The sequence below is a fragment of the Musa acuminata genome, chromosome BXJ3-9 (genome assembly GCF_036884655.1).
Source record: "Musa acuminata AAA Group cultivar baxijiao chromosome BXJ3-9, Cavendish_Baxijiao_AAA, whole genome shotgun sequence".
Classification (NCBI taxonomy): Eukaryota; Viridiplantae; Streptophyta; class Magnoliopsida; order Zingiberales; family Musaceae; genus Musa; species Musa acuminata.
Window position 1 is genome coordinate 38,650,743 of NC_088357.1, and position 24,542 is coordinate 38,675,284.

At 35.3% G+C, this 24,542-nt stretch overlaps 1 protein-coding gene across 3 annotated transcripts; it reads right to left on the reverse strand.

Moving 5' to 3' along the window:
- Positions 1–6,315: 6,315 nt before the first annotated feature.
- LOC135649925 (serine/threonine-protein kinase PCRK1-like) lies at positions 6,316–14,273 on the reverse strand. Of its 3 annotated transcripts, XM_065168900.1 has the most exons (7): positions 13,977–14,273; positions 13,777–13,868; positions 13,442–13,502; positions 12,851–13,235; positions 10,919–11,179; positions 9,531–9,653; positions 6,316–7,047 (listed from the first exon to the last, which is right to left on the reverse strand). In XM_065168900.1, exons 4-7 carry the CDS (start codon positions 13,226–13,228, stop codon positions 6,535–6,537), a joined length of 1,275 nt encoding a protein of 424 aa, XP_065024972.1. In that variant the 5' UTR covers positions 13,229–13,235; positions 13,442–13,502; positions 13,777–13,868; positions 13,977–14,273; the 3' UTR covers positions 6,316–6,534. The 3 variants fall into 3 exon arrangements, with proteins under 3 accessions (XP_065024972.1, XP_065024971.1, XP_065024973.1); XM_065168899.1 differs by lacking the exon at positions 13,442–13,502 and having other exon boundaries at positions 13,977–14,272; XM_065168901.1 differs by lacking the exons at positions 13,442–13,502; positions 13,777–13,868.
- Between the last annotated feature and the right edge of the window lie 10,269 nt (positions 14,274–24,542).

A 24,542-nucleotide genomic window follows, 5' to 3' on the forward strand; every position in this document is an offset into this window, starting at 1 on the left:
AACCTACAAATAATATATTCGATAACAATAATAAGAAAAATTTAAAGGAATTTGGATTTAATCATCACGGGATAGAGCGTCGTGTGTCATTTGCCTCTCCGAGGAAGGACAGACCCATGAGCTACTGATTTGGCACACAAAAAGATCTTACGGTGGAGAGCGAGCGTACTTGATAATAATTGACATGATTGCTTGATGTGGTTCATCTGTGTATGATTCAAATAACCTAAATCTAATAATTTTCTCTCACCTCACATGCTCAGGAAGGAAGCAGACAGCTGAGCTGCTGACAGACAACCTTTTCTTTTCCGCATTTCATGTCTCTCGGTGAGGATTAAATCGCATGGATTCAAGTCAATATAATCCATCAAGTTAAAACCTGTGTGGTACACAGTTCACATGACAACAGTTAAGGTTACTAATAGATCAAAAGGACGGAGACAGATTGGATTGAAATTGGCAAAGGTTAATAATAGAATGAGATAATGCTTATAATTAAACAAGGATGAAGCATTAGTAGCAAGTTAATTACGTTTGAGTAACCTGTGAAGCTAAGAGATGATCAGGATTAAGACAAAAATGAAGTATCAATTGATGTGGTATAAAATGAATAAAATCAAATTGCTAGATTTTCATTAATCTTTCATGAATTCAGATTTTTTTTTTTTTTTTGACAAGAAACCCTAACTTGTCTCTCTATAGTCAAAATAATAATAATAATAATAATAATAATAATAATAATAATAATCATCATCATCATCATCATCATCATCATCAAGGATTATATATTTCCTCTTCAAACATTCTAATATATTCATCAAAATGAAGGAAAGAAATAAGGCTATTTTAGGGAAAAAATATAGTGAAGGTGAGTTACCTCGTAAAATCTAATAAAGTTTTTACAGTAACACATTCAATATCTCGAATGATATTTCAAACCCTCAATATTTGATAACTATAAGATAATATAATAATAAAATATAAATAAACACATCAAGTATATATCATCGAACATTAAGCATTATGAGCATGCAATAATCTCAACCATATGTTATCTTATATGCTTATAACCATAGTGATATGTCTAAAATCTGCAGGTAAAATCATAGTGATTTATATTTAAAATATGATGTATATCTAAAATGAGCTAATTACATATTATCCCCAATAATTAGTTATCTTTAACATTTTAATCCCTACACTTTAAACAGTTATATTAAGATTCCTATACTTTCGAAAGTAAAACATTAAGATTTTTATACAAGATTAAAAAGATAATTTCAATAGATTAAAAATCAAAAGAGAGGAGTTTTGTTAAAGCAACAGAGTTAAATGTTTCACTTTCGTAACTATAGATATCTTAATATAATTTTTAAAAATATAAGGATCGAGATATTAAATGTTACTAATTACAAGAGATAATATATAATTAGCCCACCTAAAACTACGATGGTATATGCTTACATGACAAATATTTTCACAAACAATAATACTTTCATAACAAATTTATTATGTCTTTATTATTAATTAGGAGTACTTGAAGAATTTTAAGAATATAAAAATATACTAATAATGTATATGAGGTCCTATCTAGCATCACATAGAAATAATACAAAGCTAAGCTGTCTTTGTAACCTAAATAGAGGTAAAAGGATGATATATTTATTCATCGATGGTCCAAACAACACTAACACGACATAATCTCAATTCTATTTTAGCCTCGTATTGCCAAATATAATTAAGAAGCAACTAGAACTGATCCTTTTTATGATTTTATTTCTTCTTCTCTTTATTTTTAGATAAATCAACCTAAAATTATCCATATTATAGTTGTAGTTAATCATTGACATGTTTCAATTCACGCTTGGTTAGAGATTACTCAAGGAGACTTTTGGAATTGATCAATGTCTCCGAAGCACATTCCTTGACTTTCATTGGTCCACCCATCAATCTCCACCATGAATGGGACAAATGGAAGGCCTACAATTACTATTCACTGATGGCATCAAACACATGAATGCTGGCCAATCGTATACGATGAGGGTGACAAACAATGAGAACGGTTTGGATTGATGCACAATTGGGCTTATGATTTCTTTTCTTTTATTTTCCTTGTCAGTAGAAAATATCAATGATAATGAGCATAATAGTGACAAAGTGTGGCCCAAAATATAGGTATAATTCTTACGACTTATATATCACTGCTTATGTTAAGATTTAGAGATAAACACTTTAAGTCAAACTAGTTAACACAAATGGGATTATTAAGTTATATGTTAAATCTAATATGGATTACTTGATTCTTTAAGGGGCTATTCTTAGGTTCTTTTTCAATCTTCATTTCATAAATGAATGTTTATCTATCATTTCCTCTATTCATGTATGGATTCGTTTATCTCTTTCCTTATCAACGAATAAATCAAACTCTGATTGGACCTATTATTCAACTCATTTGGCTATGACTCACATCTCACTGAGGTTTAACAAGTTAACAGTGCATTACTTGCCTCACCAGTGACGTAAACCACAGCAATCAATGTGTCTTCTTTCTATTCTATTCTATTCTATTCTATTCTATTCATTCACTCACATCAATGGTGACTGCAACCTCCCTATCATAAATAATTAATTGGTATTCACTGTCACTATGCTAACTAATTGCAGCGTTATTTTTTTTTTTTCCATGGTAAATAATATTGCATGCATTCTTCATATGTGTTTGTGTATCTATCAGAAACATATATATATATATATATATATATATATAGTCTCTCAGTTTGATCATAAAAAATGGATTACTATTGGACCAAAGGAATGGAAGGCGAATACATTTATGATAATTTATAAATAAAAGCCTCTAGTAATGAAGTTACAGTACTTTTACATTTGATTTTTATTAAGATTATTTTTAGACCTTAACTAAGGTACCCTTAATGAAATTACAAAACCACATTGATTATCTTCGACTAGGTTTGGCTTAATTTTTTAGGATTGAATTAATTTTTTTTAGATGAGCCAAACCACACCATTCAACTAAGTTCTGACTATTCAATTTGATTTAAGTCCATTCTAAATTATCTTTTAATTTTTTGAAATTATCCCCACCTCCCACCACTGTTGTCTCCTCCCCCTCTCTGTTGACTTCATCCTCTTCTTCCTTCTCAATCTCCTCTCACTCCACCTGTCTTCTCCTCCTCTCCTCCCACTCTATTACCACATCCTCCTTCTTCCTGTCTCCCTTAACTTGCTCCTCTGCCTTCTTCCACTCCTCCCCCTCTTCCTCATCCACCTTCCTCACCTCTCCTCCTCATCCTCTTCGCACTTCACTTTTGCCTCTTCCTCCTTCATTGCCTCCTCCCCCTCCCCCGTGCCTTCTCCTACTTCTCCTCTCTTATTCCCTCCTCCTCTCCCTTATCCACCTCCCTCACTCCTCTTCTTCCTTTGCCGCCTCCTTAGATTTCATCTATAAAAATTGTTATATTTGAGTTATACTTATTCATAAAATATATTAAAAATATATTATTTTTATATAAAATTATTTTAAATTTATCATAAAATAAAAAACTTGAGTTATCCTAAAAATGTATTAATTTTTATATAAAATTATCATAAATTATCTAGAAAAATCATTAGGTTCAAATTATACCCAAGTTATACACGGGTTATATTTAAGCGATACTCATTCAAATAACATATTAAAAAAAAATTAATATCTATATAAAATTATTTTAAATTTATCATAAAACTAAAAAACTTGAATTATTCTAAAATAAATATTAATTTTATATAAAATTATCCTAAATTCATCATAAAATTGATCATAAATTCTTATATTTTTTATTTTCTATTTTCTATATTGACTTAGTTACACTTGAAATAAGTTAAATTTGATTATCTAATTTTATTTTAATATTAATTAAATTTCTATTATATATATATATATATATATTTTTTAAGATAATTAATTATAAAAACTTTAATATTTTTATTTTTATAATAAATTTATAATAAAAAAATAATATACTTTAATAAGATATGTGAATGAGTATAACTTGATTATAACCTAAGTATTATTTAAATTAAATTCAACTTGATCCTAATTGAATCGGCCCATGGATCAATCAGGCTTGAAACAGTCCGATTCAAGAGGATTATTAAGATTTTTAAAAAGAGAAATATTCCTCCGTAAAAATATCATATGATAAAAAATTATTACTAACAGTTTTTTCGGTAAATATTAGGATAATTTATCTTAGCATTTTTACGATCCACATGTTTCTGCATAGATCTCTTTCAAGGCGGTCCATGCTATCCTGTCACAGGTCAACTCAAACTTCACCATCACTCGCACGGCCTTCTGACATCATTTGCTCACACATCATGCCTTCAATCTGACCTATTCAATCCATCCATCCCATGCCATCATGAATGCCCATCAGACTTCACGAAACTGTAGGTGAATTTACCCTGCAAGCAACACCGAGGCCACCAGTACATGATAGAGTATGGAACTGTGCACTGAAACATAGTGACATTTGCTGGTCCAGTCTCTCAGCATTCACAATGTTCTCAGTTTTTTTTTTTTGGTTTGCTGCAAACCCTAGAAGAACAAGAAAGAAAGAAGATGGATGGGTTCGACAAGCTCATGTGATTGCTCTTTTAGATGTGGGGGCATCATGCCTTGGTTGTGGGCAACAACCTAGTACCCGGAAATATTTTCCTACTACACCTTTTAAGAACCTGGTACCAGTGAAACCAGTGATGGTGGCATGGTCTGTGTCAGCAGTACAGCAGTGAGACCCTTGGTGGGTGTTGTCACCTGAGGATGCTCCACAGGCCTTGACTGTGCCCCTCACTTTTGTGTGGATTGGTTTGAATGCTGTGAACAAGTCGAGATGCTGTGAACGCTGATAAGAAGGGGAAGGAAGAGAATCTATCGAGTTGCCAGTGTGGGAGCCGCGTGCATCATCTTTTGTCATGGTCTCCTTGTTGTTTCCACTGTATTTGGTCCCTTGTTTTGATGGAATCCATCTTCGGAGAAGATAGCCACTGTATCATCAAAGCTCTCTCTCTCTCTCTACTGTGTATGCAACGTATGGAGACATAATATGATATGATATGAAATAAATATATAGCCAATCATAGCTGTTTCTGAAATATATGTATGATTTGTTCTGCTGATATTGACAGCATAAAATTTGTTTATTCTCTATCATTCGTGTTACACGAATCCATGTTGGTTATACGATCGTCTTCCTATCTATTCTGTTACAAAAATGTGTTTTGATGGAGCTTTCTCGGGTTCATCATAAAAACAAAAATATTTCTGAAGAGCATATATCACCAAGTCTGTCTATTCACAAAAAATAAAAATAAAAAAAATCCAAATTGATTTATGGCAATCAATATATGACTATCCTTGGAAATTTCATAGCACAGAACCAAGTTCCGTAAAATCATCATTAAAAAAAATCAATCAAGTAGTACTGTCCGAACGATTAAAACCACATGCAGGAGGTAATAACGAATCAAAATCACCAAAATCTTATACTACATTTGATTTAGACATTGTTTACAAGACCTTCAAATACCTTTCAGCCCTGCATTCAAATAGATGTGGCAAAACACACAATTCTGGAGCACAAATCTCGAAGCATTCTGCTGTGGATCATTAAAATCCAGGAATCTAGTTGGAACTCGTGCCCAGAAGAACACACACGATATTGAGGTTGGCCACTGATCATCCATGCGAGATCTTCAATTTACCCGGGTGGATGGTGAACTGAGACTGCATAATTCCACATCTGTTGTCCTCCGAGAAACTTGGTGAGAAGGTTCTGTAACTTCCCAGAAGCACTCTGCAATCCCAGCTCCAGCACCCTAGTGAACTAATACCGGCAATGCAGGTCCCTAGCTCTGATGTCCGACAGTCTTTCTGGAGCCTACATCAACTTCATTGCGTGGAGAAATTATGATCAATGAGATGGATACAAGTTAATCTATGACCAAAGTTGACCTGTTCATGAACTGTACGACTGCTGTCACAATACAAGGAAGCTTACATGATTCATTAACCGTCAGGTACAGATGATGAGGCTCCACATAACTGATTGATAGTAATTCTAACATCTCAGAGAAATGAGCTTAACGCCCAATATACAGTTCTATTTGCTGGTAACCAACGGGAACTTCGTAATTATTCGATGCCAATGATCTATGGAACAGAACAAAAATATTGATGCTGCAAACCGTAATGCTAGAATATGATCAAACAAGACATGAGTCACAAGATCCTGATTATTTGGAGCGATGCCATTGTCAGTGTGATATCTTTGAATCCACTAGAAAAAAACAAACCAATTCTACATTTAATCATTCTGAGGATTACAGGGACGAAAGAAATATACAGAATCTATTTTGAAAGATGATGTAATCTCCGATATAATAATACTAGTTCCTCTTTGACTATTGCTCTGAGAAAACAGAAGCTCTCCAAAAGAACATTGCTGTAACTTCCAACACTCACAAAGCTACTCAAAATATATTTACAAGCTTTGACCCACATCCCTGCCACACCGACTTCATGCCTTCCAAGATTTTAAGAGTTTTCCTCGGACCTTTCTTTTCTGCTGCTTCTGGGTTTCCTTGTTCTGAATCACAGTTTCTTAATGGGGGCTGTGGTTCTCCAGTTTCTGTACTTTTCACAATCTTATGCACCATTTCCAAAACTTTGCTCATCTTCGGCCTAGAGTTTGGCTGCCGCAGTAGGCATTTATTCGCCACAGAAGCAAGCTTTATTGCAGATTTTAAAGAGTACTCACCTGCCAGCCTTGGATCCATAATTATATGGAACTTCTTGGCATCAGATATACGTGGCTTCACCCATTCCAAGAGCTTCTGTTCCCCTTTTGGACGTTTTCTATCTATAGGTCGACGGCCTGTGATAAGTACATAGAGGAAAACTCCATAGCTCCATACATCACTCTTGGCAGTCAGGCGACCAGTTTGCATGTAGTCAGGTGCTGCATAACCCACAGTTCCTACAACCTGTTGAATTTTATGATGCTATTAAAGAAAAGCTTTGGATACAATTTATTTAGCTACAGAGGACCATGGAAAGTGTTTCTATTGATAGTTAATCAGGTTCTTATTCCATTTATTTATTAGTAGCAGTTGTGCAGTTGACAAAATATTTCTCCGACATTCAGAATCCTGCTTCTAGCATATCTTAGTCTTCAAAGAACTTTGTGATATTTCAACAATTGTGAAGCAAATGAAAACATGATCGTATATAAAAATGTGGTTTTACCAACCTCCCTAACCATGGGTAAGGCAGGTGATTGGAGAGGCAGCATGGGCCTGTTAGTGGATCCAACAGTGAGGTTATGCACAGTCTCCTTGCCCTCAGATCACCTGCCTTGCCTGCAGATAAGGCAGGGAAACAGGTCCAAAGAGTGGTGCCCAATCATATTATGATGAACTTTCATCTATGTTTCTGTTTTCTACTAATATTAGATAGTCACTTATCCAACAATTTAAGCTTATCTAGTATGCAAGCAACACTGTCTTCCTATCCAACTTGCCCTATTTATAAGGATAAAAAACGATGAATTTCTGCATACAAGAATACAATAGTTTTGGATTCCTTACTATTTAAGTTAGGCCATTAGATAGGTTACTGTTTTCCATGAAGCTGAAAAGTCTGCTGTACTCGGTCATGCATCACCACTGGCAAAGGCACAGATGGTCATAACAAAGTCAACAGTCACCCCAAGATTCACAAATCAGCTGAGCTCTAAAGTCACAGCTAGTATATCCACTTATTTCATAATAGTAGGTTCACCTAGAAGAGGTACAGCATGAAATCCTTATTCCGAGGAAAATACAGCAGAAAAGAGAAGGAAGAGTGGGCATTAAGTCTTCAGGGCTGCAAGTGAAAGAAAAGACCAGGCTTTGGCCTTTTCTTATATTTCTTTTTTCTATCTCTATTCTTTTTTTCTCCATTTTTGTACTACCACATCAAATAACATTAAGAACAAACATTAACAATGATGCACTTTCATAAAAATCACCTATTCCATTATATATTTATGTTGAATCATCTATTAATTGTCTTCATAACACAAGCATATATTTGTGATAGAACTATTAGACCCATTCAGAAAACTAAAGAAAGAAATAGGAGAGGTGAAATCTAGAAACAGAGAGCATGGAAAATTTTGGTGCATATGATGTGACAGAGTAAGCTGAACCCAGTGGTCAAGATGATCCATATAGGCACACAAGTTTAAGTTCTGTGATCAATGATTAAAACAGCATTTGAGCAAAAATAAAAAAAAGATATGGGATCAATGAGATGATGAGGTGCATACATTTCAAGAATAATGACCAAGATAATTGCGTCATTTTTGGCATTCATTATTTGGTGCTTTTGAAACCAACATAGAAGATGTTCTGAATCATGAAAATGAAGAAATATAGAATGATGCTGTTTTGTTATTTCTTTCCAGAATCCCAACTCTACTGCAGCCAACTAAGTATGGCCCCAAGTGCCACTAGCAGAATCTCTTGCTGTTCAATTAATAAGGAAAAAAATCAGGTAAATAAATTTATGACATGAAAATCTAAATATCATCTTTTACTTATTATAAAGTGTAACTTTGATAAAACAGGGAAAAGAAAACAAGGTCCTCGATTGAAGTGTTTTGCTTCTTGATTGATTACCATTTTTGTCATCAGATGACACTCCTTTACCCAAAGTGTTTTGTTTCTTGATTGACTAGATGACAGGAGAGTGTTGGGACTCATTCCATCTTTGGCTAAATCACCTCTTGATCTTAGATTTACCAAACAATCATTAAGAACGTTATTTTTTTTTTTATACTGTGCCGGTTAGAAAAAGCATGCACATAGTGTGTTAGAAATTGGAAGAGGAAAAACCTCAATATTCCTCATCTCCAATTAATTCTAGCACGACACTTATTATTATTTTATTCCCATTTAACTTGATTAAAACATTTAGTCATTATAAGCATTGCTTATGTTTAATCAAGACAAAAGGGAATTAAACAAATAATATGTGTCATGCTAATATTAGTTGGAGAGAATAAAATTTGAGGCTTTTCCTAGTCCAATCTCTAACATGGTGCATCAGGCCTGTCAAAACATCACATCCTTAAGTGAACTTTCTAAGAATATAATATATAACCATGTACACAATTTGTAGCAAGGAACTTTGTAGAAACTTCAAGTAAAATGTAATTACTGAAAAGATCACGATGAGAAGAAAATAACTACAAAGATATTTGTGCTACTGCAATCATGAAGGCGCTAGCTTGCCATGAGCCTGGTTAACTTTTCCTTGAATCCGTCACAGATATCTATATGACAAAGATAGGAGATTCACAGATACTATCCAAAATATTCATGAATATCTTTACCAGTAAAGGTTGCAATACTACAAGGATATAAATATAACAAGGAATTGCAATGAAGCTAATGGGATCCATTGGATTTTTGACATCACTTACCGCTGTGGAAACATGACTTATTCCTTCTGTTGGTCCTTGTCTAGCAAAGCCAAAGTCAGACAGTTTTGCATTCCAGTCTTTATCCAAAAGAATATTGGAGGTTTTAAAATCACGGAATATAATCTGCCAAATAGCATAAAATCAGCACTTTTATCTGATGGAACAAGTGAGATTAAGCTTCTCTTAGAAATATCTGCCAAAAGAAATCTTTTAAATCAAGCTTAAGTTTCACATTTTCTGGAGCACAAGATCAACAAACCCGGGTGTCAAAGTTAGTTTATTTAATTTAAATCAAGTAAAAAATTTTCTAGTAGTCTGCAACTTGGAAGAACCAAGACCTGAACTATCGAGGATGGGCTCCGATCCACTTAATGAAATAGATTATGTTCATAAATAAATACTGCTCATGCAAGCATGATTAGGATAGTCAAGTTGTGTCTGAATTTGTGGTCACCAGACTCAATAGTAGATCTAAATACTGATACTAGACTTTCTACTGCCACCACCATAATTTGACCAAAAAATCTGGCAACACAAAGTGACAGTGGATTTTTTTTGAGAAACCATAATCGAGCTCTCTCCGCTCTTCTAAAACACAATCAAGTACAACTTACAAACAAAATAGAACTCACATGACACATGCATCCCAAAACAGGAAACCAAATTCAAAAGCTCTAAAAGTCAAAATTAAGAGGAAAAAGAGTTATTATATTCCATTGGGTCCTTGACAATAATTAAAACATAGTAGCATGAAAATAATAATAAAAAGGCAAAATAGAAATATGTCTAATATTTGTGCATTTTTGGTCCAATTTCTACAATTATTTTTGTTAATCTAGAGTAGAGCAAACAACAATTTCATCAATGAGGTAGTGGTCCCAACGAAGGAAATCTGGAATTAAACATCATATACAAGCTATTCAGACTTGATAATACCAAACAACACAAACTTAATATTAAAGCAGAAGAGCAAAAGGTGTCTTAACTTCTATTTTTCTCTCAAGTCACATTTGTAGAAGCATCAGAACAAAGATATTGACTTTCTAGTCATAGATTAAGCAATGTTCAACATGTTTTCAGAATCAATTGCACTTTGACTTCAAGATCTAAAATTTATTTATGTAATTTAACCTCGATAAGTTTAGCAATTCCAAAGTTTTCTCATCAACAGGAAGTTTTAAAAAGAAAGCACGAAAGTACAGCATAAATCTAATAAAATGCATCACCTGATAGAAATTAGTACGACAAATAAATGGTACAGTTGAATCACTAACAGAATCTACAGGTTCAAGAATTTACACACATATAATAATTATTAAGATGCACAACTTATGAACATTAACATGTCAAGCATATAATAAGAACTGATACATAAGTTGATCTGAAACCTGGAAATCCATTTCTTCATGCAAGTATGCCAATCCACGAGCAGAATCAAGAGCTACCCTTAGTCTCATGGACCAAGAAAGTGTTCTCTTACATTGAGGAGACAGATAGTCCTCTACACTTCCATTTGGCAAATATTCATATATCAGAAGCCGTTGTAATCCCCTCTCATCATCGTCAGCACAATAGCCTATCAATTTGACAAGATTTGGATGCTCAACCACCCCAAGAACATTAACTTCTGTCAACCATTCTTTATGTCCCTACGGATAATAGCATAATGAGGATTCCTCCCAGTTTATGGCATAAATATAAACTTATAGCAGTACAGAATCAATAAAAAAATAAACTAGAAAATCACATACAAACAAACATGTAATAGATTTTCTATCATGACTAACATAGGCAGTCTACACTGAAGTATATAAGGATAATAAGGCCTCTGGGCATGCTTAAAGATTTAAAAAAAAAACTAACTCATGTTCACTAGTTGGAAACATCTAATATTTGAATCCATCCATGCATGCATAAAAAGTGATGAAGTCAGAATTGTTAAAATACAAACGCAGAAACATGAACAAGAGAAAAGAAAAAGAAAAAGTAAGCAGGTGCTCTACAGCAGCTCAGCAACCAAGATCTGTTTGCCAAAAACATGGATGGGGGAGTTGTCACTCGTGTATAACAAAATAGAATTCACATACTTGAACATAAGGATAAGGGTCACATTAAGATCATCCACATCTTCAGGCATGTAACATATATACTTATATTATTATTGTATATCTATGATGATAATGCCACATAAAACATCTAATCTGTCACTTTTCGGATAGATAGTCCAGGTAACCATTATCATATATGAGACAACATGAGGTAGAATGGCAGTGGCCACGAAAAGAAATTATCAATGATTGAACATGCCTATCCATGGTGTTGAAGGGTTGCTATGAGGAACCAAGGACTGACTTGCTTGCCAAGCATGGGGCTGCAATACAGCATGGTGACATGAACCACAGTCCATGCCATTTTCTGTGAGATGGTTATGACATTACATGCATAACATGTGCCAAGAAAATTTTTCCCATATGAGAATGCCATCCATATGGTCCAATGCTTGTAGGAAGTAAATACTGTAAATTCTAGTAAGCAAGCTTCTAGATGATATCCATCCATTGGTGAGTACAAGATCACCAGTCATAGGGAGACCAGGAATAAGATGGTCTATGCAAGTGTACTTTATTGATATGAAGGCTAGCTTTATAATCTGGAACTGAGGTGCCTAAGTGCTTGCTGCTAGCAAAGATCCAATAACTGAAACTTTAGAAGGAAAGGATTAGAAAGAAATGAAATTTCAGTTTATGAGGTAAAATGTTCAGCACATTGTACCCTGGTCATACGTAACAATGAGATCATGCTTCAATTTGTAGATGTATTAACGTCTAACAAGCCTTGGTACAATGGTAAGGTTGCTCCTTTGTGTCCTAGGATACTAGAGTTCATATCACGAAAATAGTCTCTTAAAATATGTAAAAATATGTTGCATTCATTGACCCTCCCTAGACCCTGCATTAGTAGGAGCCTCGTGCACTAGATATACTTTTTCTTATTAACATCTGACAAGCATCTTACTCTAGGATGTAAAATAACTTCGAAATTTTCTTGCATAGAAGCAAAAAACTCCTCCTTTAGTGCCAGGAAAAAAATTGCTTTAGAAAGCCCAACAATCACAGTGATAGCCAAATCAATTTCTGATCATATTTGACAAAGAAAGGTAGAGATTTTAGGCCCTTAACTAAGAATGTTCATATGTCCATCTGATGGAGTTATCTCATCAGTTTACTTTTCCAATCCAACAAAACAGTTGGTCAGTAAAACGAGGCTGAGTTGCACACAATAAGCCACAAAGCAAAGAATATATGAGAAACGAAACTTGCCTGCTGTCCCTTACGATTTAGTTTTTTTACCGCAATCTCAATATTTGCATTTGGATCTTCAAGGCTCTTAATTGTTCCCTTGTAAACACATCCAAACCCACCTTCTCCAACCATTAGCGACCGGCTAAAGTTCCTTGTGGCAGTCCTCAGTTCTGAAAATGTGAAAACCCTGAGATTGCTTGTTATCTGGGAGAAGCTAGGGTACAGAGGCCTCTCCATGTAATCAGTGGCATCACTGGAAACATCCCTAGAGTTCAACTCAGACCCTGATCTTCTCATGTCACGTTCAGTTGATGTTGTACTGTTAGACCTGATTGATGCAGAAAATCTTGATTGGAGCTCTGCCTTCGTCGCTCCATTTAGAAACAGGAAACACATAATTTCTCTAATGTAAAAAAAATAAATTATGTTAGGTAAAATTTGACATTAACCAAAAAAGAATTTAAGTTCTTAGTACTAATACGGTCAATCAAGAAAAGAAAACCACAATTCGAAACTCTCAATGAAGGGAAGAAGACCAACCAATGTTTTTAGTTTAGAGTTAAATATTCAGTACAAAGAACGAACTAATTCAATTCAACGTACACATACCAAAAACAAGCTTTCCCAGCTATTAGGTAAAATGTGTGTGGGGATATTTCTTTTGTTTAGCCTGAAGAAAATGGATTCACGACTCGTCAGTTAACTTGCAACCGACTTTGGCTCTCATTACAAAGAAATTTTTGTAAGAAGCAAAAGTACCAATACATTTGCCTAACCTTCCACTCAAATCATCAATAAAAATGGCAACAAAGATTATAAAAATAAAATCTTTCGAAATCGATCTTCTCTAACTGGCCACAATTTATTTTTGAGAAGAAGTCTCTTATTCACCTGCAATTGCCTAAGGAATCCATAACTGAATTAAAATGAAACAGAGCTCATACCTTTTTATCTCTAGTCAACGACACAGGAACCAATTTAATCTCCTCCCCTCTAACCTTCCCCCGGAAACAGTCTTTAGGTTCCAAATTTCCCACTAAATAGAGAAGACCAGATGGAAACAAAGCAAAGGTCAAACACAAATTCATGGGGAAAACAAGTTTTCATTTCAAACAAAGTTTGTGAGAAGCCAAACTCATCTCACCTCCCACAAGCGCTCCGCGAGGACCGGCGACGAGCACCCACGCCGGGATCAAAGACCAGCGGAGAGATCGAAGGTCAAAACCGAGGCAGAACAGCTGGGGCTTTCGCTCACCCACCGATGCCCACCTCTCCTCTCCTTGACGAGAAGAAGGAGAGGAAGAGAGGGAGAAAGAAAGAAACGAGAGAGACTAGAACTTCCCGACGAAAGCGAAGACCACGGCGGGCGGGCGGGCGAGCGAGCGAGCGAGCGGTCGGGTAAAGAACAACGAAAGCAATTAATTAAGACTAAACAGACAACCGACGACCGCCTATGAGGTGGGTTGCACCGTTTGGCAGGCTCGAGACCGTTGATTAAGCAATGCCCACGCTCACGTGCTCTGCACTTGCGTTGACGCGCGGGTGGAATCTTGGACGAGAATAACATCGAGGCCGTCCATCTCGTGTCGCTAATCTCAGCGTCATGTGGTTACGGACACGCCCCGGCCGGTAGGGCGGAAGACTCCGTCGGCTGTGCGACCGGGCCCCCCGACGGGCGCGCACTCCCAGAGTGGTCAACGTTGGCGGGTTTGAAAGCGACGTATCGCGAGAATTATTTTTTTATCGTACTGTCTTCTGCCGGCCATCAGTCGTAGAAAAAGGTGTTACATAAGTCGTCCCTTATGGCGAGGTTACATGTAAACAAGTGAAGAAGTTAAGTTAAATATAAGGCCAAATCTCGATGCAAGGTAGAATTATATAGTCAATCTCCATATTTAATTATATAATCATCATGATGATGTGGTGATCATCTTTAAAATAAAATTATTGCATTATCATCATCATCATCTTCTTCTTCTTCTCCTTATTTTTTTTTTAATCTTTAATCGTTGTCATGTCTTCATCAACTTCTTGTTGACACTATTATACATGAACCAAACCATCATCAAAGTAAATTTATCAAACCATTTGATGTTAACCTTAGGGAATTTCTTGTTTTTGTGGTAACATCACTAGTCAAAGTAAGAGCATCGATTAATTACTCGTGTCTTAACAAAAATCTAAAAGTTTGGAATAAGTTGATGATTGAGAAGCAAAGGAGGATGATAATAGTATTACTTGACAAAAATATAAATTAAGATAAAGAAAAATAAAATATTGAAGGTACCAACGAGATAAAAAGGTGTTAAAATCGATAGTACGCCTATGCTTAGCTTATCCTACTCTAAAAGATCTTGACGCTTATCTTCTCTCAAATCAAATTCTCAAAATCTTTAAACCATTTAAAAGTTTGGTATGCTGATATATTAAGTAAAATTTTATGATTAGATAGGATTTAAGTCATTATCATATTTGAAATAAAAATCTTAGATTGGCCTATAAATAGAGAAGTAGTTGTTAGAAGAGGATAGAAGATAGAAATTATGGAAGAAGCTATATTCCTCATTGAGATATTCTCCCTATTTATACAGGTTAGGAGGAAGGATTTCCCTTAATAGAGCAGTGAGATTTCTTGGAGAAATCTTATCTATTATCATGACCCCGCAAGATAATGCTCCTATCAAGGATACCGATCTTGGACCGATGCAATGGAGATTACGAGCGAGAGGCTTTGTGAGTGAGTCTGCTAATTGATCAATCGTATGTACATGAGAAACATGTAGTTGACGTTAGACGACTTGATCTCGCACGAAGTGGAAGTCGATAACAATATATTTTATGCGAGAGTAGATCACTAGATTGGCGTATAGATAGGTTGCTCCGACATTATCATAATATATTGTAGAAATAAGAGTGAAATTTATGTTGAGTTCCTTGAGCAGATTTGTGACCCAATTGAGTTATGTAGTGGCAGTGGCGATGATATGGTATTCAGCTTCAGTTGTAGACCGTGCGATTATTTTTTGCTTCTTAGAACTCCAACTAATTGGATTTGCTCCAAGGAAGACAATATACCCCGATGTAGATGTTCTATCATCAAAGTTTCCTGCCCAATCAACATCGGCAAAGGCATGAAGATGAAGTGGAGAGTGTTTATGGAGAAAGAGACCATGATTGAGGATCCCTTTAAGATATCGTAGGATTCGTTTGACTATAGACCAGTGCATAGTAGATGGCCACTGCATAAAATTGTGATAATTTGTTGACGGCAAATAAGATGTTTGGATGGGTGAGAGCTAAGTACTGCAAAGAGCCAACTACTTATCGGTATTGAGTGGGTTCCATAGCAGGACTTCCATCAGATAATTTAAGAGATTCACTAGTAGAGAGGGGAGTTATAACCACATTTGTGTCCTGCATATTTATCTTTGATAATAAATCTTGAATATACTTTCTTTGTGAGAGGAAGAGACATGAAGATGTGTATGTTGCTTCTACACCCAGAAAATAGTTCAAGATTCCTAGATCTTTAAGAGAGAATCGATTTGCCAATTGCTTGATGAATGCTTGGATCTCTATAGGATTATTGCCTGTGACAATAATGTCATCGACATACACCATAATATATATTGTACCTCCATGTTATTATCGTAGAAATAATGAGGTATCAGACTTTGAGTTGATAAAGCCAACTGAAGTAAAAATGAGCCAAGTTTAGTGTACCAGGCTCTTGGAGCCTAATGAAGTCTATAAATAGCTTTTTGAAGTTTGCAAACATGCATTGGATACTAAGGATAAATGAAACCAGGAGGTTGTTGCATAAAAATATCTTTAATTAGAGTCCGCTGTAAAAAGGCATTATTAACATCTAATTATCGTAATTGCCGGACTTTAGTAGTGGCCAAACTTAGGATAAGTCGGATTGTTATGGGATTAACAATGGGACTAAATGTCTTAGTGAAATCAACTCCAGGTCATTGATGAAACCCTTTGGCGACGAGACGTGCTTTATATCGGGCAACAGATCCATTTGGTTCCGCTTAATTCGAAAGACACACTTACACCCGATGATGTTTTATGTATGATGAAAGGGTATTAGGTTCCATGTTGAGTTATGGAAGAGGACATCATATTCCTTACATATGGCGTTACGCCAATATAAAGATTTTTGAGCTTGAGTAAAGGTGGTGGGTTCAATGGTATTAGATGAGGATTTTGTGATAGCATATAGGTCAAGGACTTGACTGTTGGGAAATCTTGGGGGCGACATCAGATGCGTAGTGGAAGAACAAGAAAACAAAATCCCCGATTCCCAAAGAGATGTTCGTCGTCGTGCGAAGATTGGTGCGCAAAATCCGCGAAACTGAAAAACTACATATAGAGTAGATTGTGTTACCTAGGGAGATCGTATATCCCTATTTCCTTGCAGATCTTTAAGAGAGGGTGAAGGAGGTCAAGCGTCATCCTCTCTAGTGGTGATCCACACAACAGGGCTGCGACGAGGCTCCTCAAAACTCAAAGCCTGCTCTGAGGTGGAGATGGGAAGGAGAATAGGAGAGGCAAGCAAAGACTCTAACCTATGAGGCTCTGAATCCCTCCTATTTATAGAGGTCCCCTGTCAAATCCTAATGGATCCTCCCCTAGTGGGTATTGGATCTGTATCCAATAACCCAAGCCTTTTAGATTAGTGCAATAATCTCTCATGGGCTCTTATTGGATCTCGTCCATGAGATCCAATAATTTAGGGGCTTATTGGATATCTAATAAGACAAGGGCTCTGTCGGATATCTCATATCTGAATCTCTACTCATCGCAATGCCTATCATATGTGTGTGACCCTCTAGGCCCAATATCGAGCTGGCCGTGAGTCGTACCTGTCAGAACTCCTTCTAACTCAGTGAATTATTATCTCTGTAATAATTCACTCGACTCATCGACTACGGACGTACTAGGCCACTACACCGTAGTCCCTAGACGATACAAGGGAATCCAATCCATTGGACCTACTTGTCCTCAATTACCGTGTACCTATAGTCCCTCATCCATCTAATATCCCAGAGACTGTATATCGAGCATGGTGCTATCAGACCTAAACGGTTTCTACTCGAGTCTCGCTCTAATCGGATTCTCCCGAAGAACTCTTTTTCTCTCAACCCAAATGACCCTGGCCAGGGATTTGTTTGAGCAAGAATACATAGGATATTCCTCTCATGATGCCGAGAGTGGATGATCCTCTATCGACACTCAATAGCCCTCATAAGGTCGACTACCACTCCCAATGACCAGCTGTACTAATCTGGGATAGTTAAACCTATAAGTATGGTATCAAAGAGTGGAGCACTCATACATGACATCCTTGGTATCTCAAGTCTAAGGACCAAATATACCACTAGGACTACGGAATCGCTGTCTGACAATAAGGCATCATCAACCATCCAGCATTCCGTAAGTGGATCAATCAGTGAACTCATTCTCCAATGAGCACCTATACTGTATCCCTAGTGTCCCTACACGAGCAGCTATGAGACCAGTTGCATTCATCATATGGACGGGTATACAACACACCAGTCTGTCCGGTTATCACGATGTCCCTCTCGAGTAATCTATGACCGGGATTATTTATGATATGTGTTTAAAGGCGAATCGGTCTTATTATCATGATTTCATCACGATCCGATTTTCATTGCACGGATCTAAGGACATCACAATATATACATGCATATATGCAATAGTCAATATAAAGTGATAAATGTCAAGATATAATATGCCATCACTCATGTGATTGGCTTGCTGGGCACCTATGACTAGCACTTTATATGAAATCGAAGAATTTTTCACTGCACTAATTCACACACCCACCCCCCCTCTTAGTGCCGCTCTTGATCCTATTGGTATCAGAGTAAGGTTCACTCTCATTTAGTTTAAAACCCAATAGAGATGGTATTTGCCGGCAACCACGAGGGTCATTCAATTACACATCTACCCATATTCAATGGGACGGATTACATATATTAGAAGATTAGAATGAGGATCTTTCTAATTTCAATGGATTTCGAATTATAGAATATTATAGAAAATGAGTTTCAAAAGTCTTCTCTTCCAATGAACGATTGAAATGAGTTGGAGAAGAAGACTTTCGCTTTAAACACCAAGGCTATGAATGTCTTATTCTGTACTTAAGATAAAAACGAGTTCAATCGTGTGTCTATTTGTGAAACGACTTTTGATATTTGGCATACACTCAAAGTGACTCATGAAGGCACTAGTAGAGTGAATGAGTCAAAAATTAATCTTTTAGTGCACACTTATGAATTGTTTCGGATGAAACCAAGTGAGACCATTGGAGATATGTACACCCGATTTACGGATGTCGTTAATAGTCTAAAAGGACTTGGTAAAAGTTTCTCGGATTTTGAACTTGTTAATAAAATTTTAAGATCCCTTCCAAAGAGTTGGGACCCTAAAGTAATGGTCATTTAAGAGGCCAAGGACTTAAATAACTTTCCCCTCGAAGAACTAATCGAGTCACTAATGACCTATGAAATGATGTGTAATGCTCATGAAGAGCTTGAGAACAACCTTTTAAAGAACAGAAAGGATATGGCACTAAGAACTCAAGAAGATCACTTGAAAGAAAATAAAGTGATGAGGACCTTGATGATGACTTAGCACTCTTAATAAAAAAGTTTAAAAAATTTATAAAAATGAATACATTTAAAAATAATATAAAATATATTTAAACCCAAGAAAGATCAAGTAATATATTACGAATGCAAGAAGCCGAGACATTACAAGAGCAAATGTCCCCTAGCTAAGAAGAAGCAACCAAAGAAGAAGAGATGGTACCTTGATAGTGGATGCTCAAGGTATATGACCGGAGATCCATCTCAATTCTCTAAGCTCACTAGTATAGACGAAAGATATGTCACCTTCGGAGACAATAAGGGTAAAATTATTGGCAAAGGAACCATAGGTAACGAATCCAACTTTTTTATTGAAGATGTGTTATTGGTTGATGGCTTAACGCATTACCTTTTGAGCATTAGTCAATTGTGTGATAAAGGATATATCGTTAGATTTGAATCCAATGCTTGCATTATTGAAAAACCACACAAAACACATCTATGATTGCCCTAAAACAAAATAATATATACACTATCAACATTAATGATCTTTGTAATGAAATATGTTTTTTAGTTTTGAATGACGATGCTTGGTTTTGGCATAAGAGATTAGGTCATGCTAGCATGAAACTAATCTCTCAAATCTCATCTAAAGAACTTATAAGAGGAATTCCTCACATTAAGTTCATTAAAGACAATGTGTGTGATGCATATCAACTAGGAAAATAAATAAAAGGTAGTTTCAATCTAAAGAACTAAATAAGCACTTCTAGACCATTACAATTGATCCATATGGATTTGTTCGGACTAATTGCTACATTAAGCCTAGGAGATAGCAAATACGCCTTTGTTATCATGGATAATTATAGTAGATACACATATAATTACCTTTTGGCACACAAAAGTGATTGCTTTAGGTATTTTTCTAAGTTTTGTAAACTTATTCAAAACGAAAAGGGTTTTATGATTTCGAAGTGATCACAGTGGTGAATTTCAAAATTGTGATTTCTAAGACTTTTGTGAATCTAATGGATACAATCATAATTTTTCTATTCCAAGAAATCCTCAACAAAATGGGATAGTAAAAAGAAAAAATAAAAACTTACAAGAAATGGCAAGAACCATGTTAAACGAATATAGCCTACCCAAATATTTTTGGGCCAAAGCTGTAAATGCAGCATGCTATGTTATAAATAGGGTTTTAGTAAGACCACTACTTTCCAAAACTCCTTATGAGTTGTGGAACAATAAAAAACCCAACGTTTCATACTTTAAAGTTTTCAAGTGTAAATGTTTTATTTTGAATGAAAAAGATACGTTAGGAAAGTTTGATGCTAAATCCGATGAAGGAATTTTTCTTAGTTATTCTTCTATTTCTAAGGCTTTTCATATCTTTAACAAAAGAACTTTGGTTATAGAAGAATCTATTCATGTGGTTTTTAATGAAGTTTCCGAAGTTAAGAAAATTGATTTAGATGATGATCTTAATTTTGATACTTTGAATTTAAATGAATACATTTCTCTATCTAGCAACTTGGATGCATCTTTTTCCGAAACATCCTTACCCAAGGAATGTAAGTATGTAGATGCTCATCTCAAGGAGCTAATCATAGGAGACACATCTAAAGGGGTTCAAACTCGTTCTTCTCTTAAGAATTTTATATCAACATCATTTTTCTGTCTCAAATTGAACCTTAATGCATTGATGATGCCTTGAAAGATGATTCATGGGTTATCGCAATGCAAGAAGAGTTGAATCAATTTGAGAGAAATGAGGTATTGAAACTTATTCCTAGGCTAAATGACCATTTAGTTATTGGTACTAAATGGGTCTTTAGAAACAAGCAAGATGAGTTTGGTATCGTGGTTAGAAATAAGGTTAGATTAGTGGTCAAGGGTTTCAACTAAAAAGAAGGTATCGATTATGAAGAAACCTTCGCTCTTGTGGCTCGATTAGAAGCCATAAGGATGCTTCTTACCTATGCTAGTAGTAATAATTTTAAGTTGTTTCAAATAGATGTTAAAAGTGTTTTTCTTAATGTCTTCATTTCTGAAGAAGTTTATGTTGAACAACCTCCTGGATTTGAGAATGATAATTTCTCTAATCATGTGTTTAAATTGACTAAAGCTCTCTATGGATTGAAACAAGCCATAAGGGCTTGGTATAAGAGACTTAGCTCATTTCTTATTTAAAATAATTTCTCTAAATGCAAGGTCGATACCATATTATTTATTAAAAAATTTAAAAATAATTTTTTTATTGTTCAAATTTATGTTGATGATATTATTTTCGGTTCTATGAATGAATCTTTATATGAATCATTTGCAAAGAGTATGAGTTTAGAATTTGAAATGAGTTTGATAGGGGAACTAACCTTCTTTTTAGGCTTACAAATTAAACAACTTAGTAATGATATTTTTCTTAGTCAAACAAAATATACTTTAGATTTCCTAAAAAGATTTAATATAGATAGCTCAAAGGCTATCAATACTCTTATGAGTACCTCCACTAAGTTAGACATTGACGAAAGTAGAGAAGGTTTTGATCAAAAAACTTATAGAGGTATGATAGGTAGTTTACTATACCTCACCGTAACAAGACCGGATATCATGTTTAACGTAGGACTTTATGCTAAGTTTCAATCTAATCCTAAGCTATCTCATCTTAAAGTAGTTAAAAGAATCTTTAGATAACTTAAAGGAACCACTAATCTAGGATCATGGTATCCAAAATCTAAAAACCTTGAGTTAATTGCTTATGTTGATGCGGATTTCGGTGGATGTAGATTAGATAGAAAAAGCACATCCAAAACATATCAATTCTTAGGTCATGCACTTGTCTCTTGGTCTTCTAAGAAACAAAACTTGGTTGCACTATCTACAACCGAAGTCGAATACATTGCGGCTAGTGCATGTTGTGCATAAATTGTATAGATGAAAAATACATTAGAAGATTATAGAATTTATCTTAAGAATATTCCCATAAAATGTGATAATACAAGTGCAATATGTTTAGCGAAAAATCATATTCAACACTCTAGAACTAAACATATTGATATTAGGCATCATTTCATAAGAGATCATGTTAATAATTATGATGTAATATTAGAATTCATTGATACGAAGCATTAATTGGCCGATATCTTTACAAAACCCTTAAATGAAGAACAATTTGATTTCATTATAAGAGAAATAGGCATATTAAAATGTCCGAATGCATGAGTTGTTATATTTTTTTCGGACTATCTTTATGTATCGAGCTTTCATGAATTTATGTTGTATCAAGTTTATTCCATACACTTGCTCCATCATATAATGATGTTTGATACACTTGGTCCCTTCACCCATTGAACTTATTGACAAATGCATCTCTCACGGATTTCACTCTTATGAATTTTTACTGAGAAATGGATGTGATACGATGCTCCTCTCATTATGAAGATTTATTCATGGAATTTCTTTTATCCTTTATATGATAATTCTTTTACATGAATTCTTCCTTACTCTTCTCATGAAGGAAGAATTTTTATGAATTTTTAGTATGAGATGATAACTTGGAAGAGTGAAGATTTGATTTCACATGAATATCTTGATCATTTCTCTTTATTAAAATTGAAGCATGATTTAATGAAACTCATTTATTGTTTTTGACATGACTCAAATCCTTTCATGAATTTGGGTCTTCATGGATTCCTTCCTTACCCTTCTTCCTTTTCTTGTTCTTATGACAAAGGAAGAAAGAGACTTGTATAACTGAAGAAGAACAAAAAAGCGCTTGAGTAAAAATGTTAGCTTATTCAAAGAAAAATTATCATGCAAAGTTTTGCTTGCCTTCATTTATTGCTTGCATACATTCATTGTGAAACTTGCTTGAATGTTTACCACACTTGCATTATTAAATTATTTTCCTTTTTGTTGATGACAAAGGAGGAGAAATATGACAAATTGATGACAACTTGATATATTAAACAATGTGTAAAATGTACTGCATTGTAGATACTTGATAAATGTCTTTCATTATGTTAAGATATCATAAACTCAACTTGCTATTTACAATTGATATCTTGCCATGGATTGATGAATTGTTATCTTTTATCAAGAATTGTCATCTTGTTAAAATTCATATTCGAAATTCATAAATAATGATTGAGTATCATTGGACTTGAAAATGGATGTCATGCCTTGACATCATTTTCACAAATATGAAGCATCATATTTTGAATTGGTAAATCATGATAAGTATCATAATATGCATGTTGATAAGTTTAAAAGAACTTAACTTATCGGTTTGATGCTTGAATTCAATGACCTTAAATTCAAGAATGTATTTTCTCAAGTATGACATATAGATAGAGGGAGTTAAGGTCAACTAAGTTATCAATTGATTGTCATCATAAAAAAAGGAGAGATTGTTGAATCTCGGATTTTGATGATGAAATCAATTGTAAATTATTTGATCTAATCTATATGTTGAGAAAAGTATGTAGGATTAACTACGATAGTAGTAAGACATAAAGCAAGTGTTGTGCTGTCGGAGTCAAGATCGAGATCTTGTTGGAAGTTTAAGAGTTCGTCGGAAGTTCGGACGTTCGTCGGAAGTTCTGCCGGAACCAACCGAGAAGTCCAGGAGCTTGCCAAAGAGGCTCATTGGAACTCACCAAGAAGATCGTCGTAAAGTCCCGGAGCTTGCCAGAAGTCCGCCAGAACATTGCCGAGAGTTTGTCGAAAGATCGCCAGAAGATCGTCGGAAGAGCAATTGACGTACCGGAACAAGAGTACTTTGATTATGTCTTAGTTATTGTAGTTAGATAGTAGATTGAGTTAGGATTGGGAGGTACTCCTACTAACTCAGTTAGGGGCCAACTAGGCCCTTAATAGGGATGAATTGGGCCGGATTGAATAGCCCATTCAGCCCCTGAAATCAGGGCTGGCAATGGTATCGCTTGGGAGACCAAGTCTCCCAAGTGGTCTGGGCGGTAGTACAGCTGGCAGTTAATGCTGCAGCGATGGTACCACCCCTGTCAGGCGATGGTACCGCCAGAGCTTGGTCTCTAAACTCTGTCAGGAGATGGTATCGCCTAGATTAG